Here is a 7,749-nt window from a genome sequence, read left to right as displayed (position 1 = left end):
TTGTGTGCTAGTCCGTAATACTTTCCGGATGGCAATGTTCTGGAGCTACTTAGCCAAGCGCATACTATCAAATGTTAACAATGGCTACGTTGGTGTGAGATGTTTCATTTGTGATTTTTCCGTCCACGAGGAGCAACCGTCAAGCCTCAAGAAATGTTTACGACCTCAGTTGTCCGTATAATATATTCACCTTATTGGACACACTAAGGGATGAAATCGTTGACACTACGCATTCCCTTAAATAATTGGATAAAAAAAAAATATGCCTTTTGCGCCACAAAACATCAAAAGACATCCGTCGCCTCGGCAAATCCACGAGAGGAATATAGATAACTCATCAAACAAGAAGTCAGATGTCAACAGTAATCAACCCATGTTTGTCCCAAGTGAGCAAATTGGGGGTTAAAAAAAATATTGCTCAATGAAACAAACCAAAGTGCCCAAGCGGGGCTCGTGCCTTACCCACTCACGGCACTGTCGCGCCGAATATAAACATAACTAAATAATATATAGAAGGAAAAACCATCCATTATAGATTTCATAATTTGGTGCGACATATTCCCTGACAGTTCAATTGGTGAATTAATTTTTTCCCTGTCATAACGTAACAAAACAAGGATCAAACACTGGTAAAGATAGAGTTTGGTGTTATGAAAACAGTGACAAAACATAAGCAGAAAGAACAATACAGGAAAAACAAACAAACCATCCTATAAAATTAGCCTGCTTTCGGCATGAGGATCGAACCAGAGACCCGATACCTGAATCCCCCACCCCCCCCCCCCCGGTATGTTCTCTCTGCTTGCCTACAATACACATTACCGTCCTTACGTCATATCTGTAATTGCGTTCCATGACATTGGGAATGAGATGAACCGCGTGATAAGGCAATGTATGTTCACTCGGAGGTTTCGGGTTCAAGTCCGGCTAATACTTTTCATTGCCAATAGCAAACATCTCTGTTTTATATTGGTCAGAACAGACATTGAAAGGTATAAAGTGAGACCCACGGATTGCCAACAAGGTCCTAAACCTAAGACGCCTTAACGTCTCGGAAGACTTTTCATTTAAAAGTCACGTTAATGTATCAGACAGAGACAAACTGTTACCGGACCACTACTAATTTTGGTTGAGAGAATGCGAGTAAAAAGCCTTTTTTTTTTTTTTTCCAAAACTCAACATTGCACCTCCACACAAGACTCGAAACCAGGGACTAACCGGTCCGACGGGCGAGTGTAACAACAACAAGAAACACAAAAGCATTTAGCTTTGAGAATTAATGGGGTCTGGTCATAATTCCATTTAATTATCTTCGGATGGCCAAGGACATTGAAGTACTCCCTTGTCTTCATTTGTCGTGTAAGTTCTATTTTACTGTGTCCATCAAGTTTTTTTTTTCCTGATTTCAAAGACGATTTATTAAAAAACTATTAATAGATTATTTGCATCTTATAAAAAAAGCCCATGCATTTATGACCATTGGTCATTGAACTTTAAATTACATCACCCCAATCATCAACATCATCATATCGTTCGCGCCAGTGAGTCAGCCATCCCGCCGGGCAGTCCTGGGTTGCATTCCCTCATGTCAGCATTGGTGGCAATGAGGTCCCAGCGAGCCAATCCGGACAGATGTGGTCCAGGTCTGTCTGGGGTACCGCATGGGCAATTTCACTGCCCGGGGAGATTTTCCAATTAAAGAGGTTGGTGGCGGAGTTTCCCCACCTTTGCACTACTAGCACTGATTCAACGCCACCCAGTCTTTTCCCTCGTTAGAGGTCTGGTGCCTGCCTGTAGCTTTTTCTGTTGGGAGGGCTGGGAGGGCATCGTTTTGCTGTCATTGGTCCGTCCCCATTCCTAAAAACCCATTTTAGTCCAAGGCGAAGAATGCTGATGTGATTGCATGAAACGAAATCAGCGGCGGTCAAATAGCCTCAGCCCAAGTTCTTAGCCCAGCTTTGGCAAACCCAGTACAGATATACAAAATTGAATTTTTAAAAAATCCAATTAAAACAAAAACAGGTATTCTAAATTTGGTGAGGCTAAGCAAAGTCATATTTTGGTATTGGCCGAAAAGAATAACAAGAGAATTTTAGGGGCAAACTTTCTTTTCCGTTGATTATTATTCCGTAAGTATTGTGACCGTCCAATAGATAGGCTAAATTTTTATTCTGCATTCCAACTCCGTGAATAGAGCCATGAGATCATTTTCCCCCGAGTAAGACATTATTTTTTCTTTTTTCCAACCTTCTTGAGACAGACTGGATCACCCAAATTTCAAATAAATAACTATAGTGAAATTGATGTAAGCCTTTCCAATTTAATATAGGAAAACAGATAAACGGACGTCCGGAACCCTTCCCCCCTCTATCCACAAAACAGGATGAATGAAAACACTACCGACGAAGTTGCTAAAGCGTAGTCTAAAACGGCACTATTTTCCAGATAGATGGAATGGGAATAAGAAAAAAAATGCCAAAGTTGCCGGCCGCCCATAATCGCCATCCTTGTTCCTATGAATTTTTCTCACTATCAGATATAATATTTTTTTTACACACATCAGATACATCAATAATAAATAAAAAATCAAATAAATAAAAATACAAAATTCCTCTTTTAATTTTCATTCCCCTAAGGGGAAAAATGTGTAGGTACTATTACACGGGAAGACTGAATAACCCAGTCGTAGCCGCAGAGCAGCGCCGCAAAGAGGAGCGAGGGGGAGTTGACTATTGAACAAGGCCCCCAACGCAGCGGCGGGTGAATGAACTCGGTACCTTTCGGTATGAAGCAAGACTGCTCACTGAGCAAACGCAGGTCCCCCTTTTTTTTAAAGTTATATAATTTATAAGTTTTTAAAAATAAATAAAATAATGTTTAGTCCGCTCCCCATACCAATGCGGATTCTTACCCACGAAATAAAGAGCTGTTATTGAATCCATCACGCCACTAAATGCTCCAAAACTCACGAAAGAACTAAAAAAAAAATAATTGAATAGTTAATAGGTAGGCATGACACCACATTGCGCTCATTGCTTACACGCAACATGCACCAACGTCAAGCATTTAAGTCTTCACCACGTACCTGAATAAAATATAGGCTCAACTGGTATGATCTGATAAAGATGAAATGAAACAGTACAAGACTTTAATGGACCCCCCGAAAAAAATAAAACTTATAACTATAACCCCAAACGACAAAAAGATCCGCCCCCCCCCGAAAAAAACAACAAACCCAAAACAAATCCAACAACCACCTGACCCCCCCCCCCCCCCCAAGTAAAAACAATAAAAAGCAACACAACAACAATAACAACAAAAACAAACAATTGCCCAAAATGTTTAATCTTATAGCACATATTTTATTATATAAAACCTCACCATTTTACATCAGGCGCCAACCAGAACAATTTGGAATTCTAAAAAAAATATAATTATTTAAAACAAGTTATACCTGGGCAAATTTGTCCGTTTTTCCACACCAGGGTGGCAGTAACGTCCGAACGCTAATCGAGTTTAATTGAAGCCATGTCACGTGCTGTTAACGTATCTCTTGACGGTAAAGAGCTAAATGAACCCCACTATATAAGATTGATTATAGCAGGTATAAAGACGTCATTTACATAAGGAGATAATCTATCGAGAGGTACAGGAAACATTCACGAGTCGTTTTTCAACACATTCATAATGGTGACGCCCTCCGGGCAAAACATTATAATTTTCATACAATCAGAGAATGAACTCCGATTAGGAAAACCACAAAGTGGCCGGCCAAACATTCTCAAATCAATTTGGGAATAGAAAAGATTAACAACCTGAACTATAGAAGGACTTGTATTTCCTCTAATAGTCCAAACCTGAAAAGAATAAATAGAATGAATATGAAAGTAAATAATTTATAATAGCCCCAGATTCCACAAAGTGGCTCAGAGTCGCTTTTAACAATATGCAAAATAAAACAAAAACAATAATTTTTATAATTTAAGCAGTCTAAATCCTATCATATTATGTGACCCATCGTCTCAAAACGGTATTATGGTCGAACGAGCCAGAAGCTTAAAAAGCCGAATTAAATGTCAAAAACTGGTCAAAATATAAATTGTTGGCATTAGAACCCTAATATATGTTATCCCAGTACCTCAATAAAACATACAAACCTCAGTAACCTCTATGGTCGGTCTGATATATCTTGCTATAAATTCAATGTTCAACATCTTACCTATCCCACCCGACTTAAAACCGGTTTTTGAGGCGAAGGGACACCTATTTGAATAGCCTCATTCATTAGCAATTTAGAATTAACCACGCACTGTGCTACAATATGCAAAATTAGGAATCCTAATAAAATGTAGTGTGAAAACGATTCCAGACTGAAGTTTAGAGAATGTCTGTCACTTGTAATCTACTTTACTTTCTGCTTTTTATGGGTCTGTTTGTTATTACACACCTAATCCGATTGTTTATCTTCTTCACACCACGCCCTGATCCCCAATTTGTCTCGTTTTCGTTTTATCGGTCCCAGAAAAGTTTTTACTTAAAATATCGACGACGTCGCCGAATGTTCCAAGTTTTAAGAAAAACCGGAAGTCTTCTGTGGAGATTTCTTGCTGAGAGTGGGCCATTTGAACCGAGAGGTGGTCATTTTAATGGATTGAGTAAAGAAGTAAAAGTCTATCGTGGGCCAATTGTGAAAACATGCATTTTGCCAATGTAAAAACCGATCAAGATTTATAACCTTCCCCATACTTTGTGAGTCTAGTGGGTCCAGTGGTTTACTCTCTCTTTCGGATCGGAAGGTCGACAGGTTTCGAGTTCCCAGCGCAATAGTTGATCCCTTTGGAAAAGGCTCTTTATTCACATTCTCTTCTCCGTAATCAGATGATAATGAGTTACCCATGGAGCAGGCCCGATAGCAGCGGTTGACTCTGTTCGAAAAAACAATGTGATATCGCCTCAAAGGCGTCATGTATCGCCTTACCGTTAAGTGCGGCTGATTTGGTTAGGAAACCCCTTTATACAGCGCTTTTGAGTTGGAGCACCGTAAAGTGATATTGCGCTATATATAAATGCTCACGAAGATGTTTTAAACTCCTTGACAAAATCACCAATGTGTTTTAGCATATCGATCATTTTACTATCTTCTTCAACTACTTCTATCTTCCTTCTTCTTCTTCTTCCTTCCTTTCTTCCTTCCTTTCATCATCTTCTTACTTCTTCTTACCGTTCCTCTTATGTACCTCTATTGGCTTCATACCCGATATCTCTAATGAAGTCCAAGTGGTCCGCTTTTAGGACCTCAGCCTCACGCATAGAGATTATTGTTGAGAGTTGATAAGGGGTGAGCCACCGGAGTTCGAACGTATCATCCAATTTACTCAATGATTCCATAATACTCCTACGATACACCGCCACATGGGGAGGACGTGGAGAACTCCCATACCCCCAGAAATGACGAGAGTCTGTCGACAGGCCGAAGGTGAAATATCTCTACATGGTCATCACAAAGAGAAGGACCAAGGCAGTGGAGTCTCATAAACACACGGGTTGCGGCCCATGGCTGATACTCCCCAAGATAAAGTCAAAGGTCGGCAAGTCCTTAATAGCTCCACAATTAAACCAGGTGAGTTAATTGGACTAAGGTCCTGCCTCTTTCTCATTCCCCCCCCCCCCCCCCGCCCCCCACCCCGGCGGGCCGAATGGAATTAAACCGAAAAAAAAAAAACGCGCTGGCTTTTTTTGCGGATTTGGATTTGATTGATTTTCTTTTAAATTGTGCAACTTGTGACAAGAGAATTTAACAAATTAACTTAAACTGCATAAAAACTATAGGATTCAACATACTACAAGTTGTGGACTACAATATGAAGACTACATCCTAGACTAGTGGGGGATGAAATATTCACTTCCCGAAATGGAACACCTCAACTAACCAGCACGCTATAATAATTTCTCAAAATAAACTCAACCTGGACCTGCCCACATACCCCCAGATACCTCAAGCAAACCTGCGCAGTCTGACACCCCCGGTAACACACATTCCAGTGCCGAGACCAGACCAAGGCCATTCCCCCACAATCTTGACAAAAGCGCGAGTCCAATAATGTGAGCTCCATTCATATAGGGTCCCTCAAGCGCAGTGATCACCACATAGTCTTATGTGGCCAAATAGCCACTGCCCACACGGAACAGCAACATGGTTAATATAACTATACATGGCGGGGAAGTCCTGTTTTTATTTCCGGCTGTACTGAATTCAAAAACCTATAATGTACCGACCCGTTAAGTGCAGAAGGACCCCCAAGTACACCGCAAACATACCACTCCCTATTAAACATACCCGGTTTTTTTCTTCCAACCTAGTCAGGAATGTATACACCCATTCCAAATCAGCCAAACAGGACACCAACACCATTCCACCGCCAAAACCTAATATGCATCGACCATTGCTAACTGCAATCACATGATATCCCTCACCCACACACCAAACCACCTGACTGGCTACGAACCGTGGGCGTATGATTATATACCCGTCAGTTAGAAGTAAATGTTTTAAAATTAATTGAATTTATTTTAATCACAATCCTAACAATAACGTTACATCCAACCAGGGCAGGTCAAGTCCAATGTCAAAGACAACAACCTCTCGATGGAACTGATCTCAAGGGGGAAAAGAAAGAAGAATGAAAGAATAAGAGTATCATTCACAACGATAAGGCCCTCACGGTTTTCTATCATTCGGTTCCATACGTTAACCTGACAATAGAAATTGCCTGCCTATCCTTTGATAAGACCGTAATCTATCGCGAAATACTTTCCTATAGATCATATAGACCCAGCTACCCAATCACGTGAAGCAAACTATCCCTTTGATTGCGAGTTGTTGCAACCAACAGCCCCTCTGATGATAAAGTAAGAATAAAATCCAAACACCTTAAGCATAAGCGGCTTAGGACAAATAAGTATTTATGCTATCAATCCTTAATATTTACATTTACTAGTACTTATAGTTTACTATTACCCGCGATCTCGCTTAGATCAGGAGAGATAAAATTTGAAAAGTATAAACTTAGACGTTGATAATCTTTCTTAATCAAAATATCACTTCATTATCCATTGCTTCAGACCAAACAGCCGTGCGATGATAAAACACTCCTTTTTATTATTTTTGGCCGAAAAGTAATTACTCTAATATCTCAATAATGTATGAAGGAATTTACTGTCAAACGTTTTACAAATCCAAGACTTCAAGGACGTTCCTACAAAGCTTGATATGGTTTTAAAAAATATGCCGGAAAATCTTAACTTATCGAAATATTCGGAGTAAATTCTTTTTGGAACAAAATTCTTGCTTAGGAAATCAGTTGAATACTGAATATTTTCACACCCAAGAATGTTTACGGTTCATGTCAAAAAACCCTTGACTTTCTCTTGTTGGTTAACTTTTATTTGCAGTCATGTAGCTATGACATCAATTGAAAGTGATGACTGGGTATGTTTAATGAATAATGCAATTTAGATTCTACACTGAGTTAATTGACAACAATTAAGGGAAGATTACCATTTGTAAAAACATGTTGTCTAAAGTTTTAAAAAATACATTATAGCATATTTTGAACATTTGGACAGCTGCGATAAGCGATGGGGAAATCCCCGTAGCGCGGGCCAAATGACCATCTCGGGTAACGGCCATGTGTAAGCTGAACTCGAACAACTGTCGAGATTCTAACCATTGGACCAAACTTTTGCGTA

At 39.8% G+C, this 7,749-nt stretch overlaps 1 protein-coding gene across 1 annotated transcript in view; it reads left to right on the top strand.

Moving 5' to 3' along the window:
• The window catches only part of LOC144969404 (NACHT and WD repeat domain-containing protein 2-like), a 12,362-nt gene extending 10,455 nt beyond the window's left edge, over positions 1 to 1,907 (top strand). The window contains exon 5 of the mRNA XM_078908515.1: positions 1,875 to 1,907. Coding sequence (XP_078764641.1) covers positions 1,875 to 1,907 — 33 coding nt within the window. The remainder of the gene's footprint in view (positions 1 to 1,874) is intronic.
• The last annotated feature ends 5,842 nt before the right edge of the window (positions 1,908 to 7,749 follow it).

This window comes from Berghia stephanieae, chromosome 3 (genome assembly GCF_034508935.2).
Source record: "Berghia stephanieae isolate SIO BIC M18660-M18661 chromosome 3, UCSD_Bste_1.3, whole genome shotgun sequence".
In the NCBI taxonomy this organism is placed as follows: domain Eukaryota; kingdom Metazoa; phylum Mollusca; class Gastropoda; order Nudibranchia; family Aeolidiidae; genus Berghia; species Berghia stephanieae.
The sequence above is the reverse complement of the archived record's forward strand: the minus strand, read 5'-3'. Positions and strand labels throughout refer to the sequence as shown.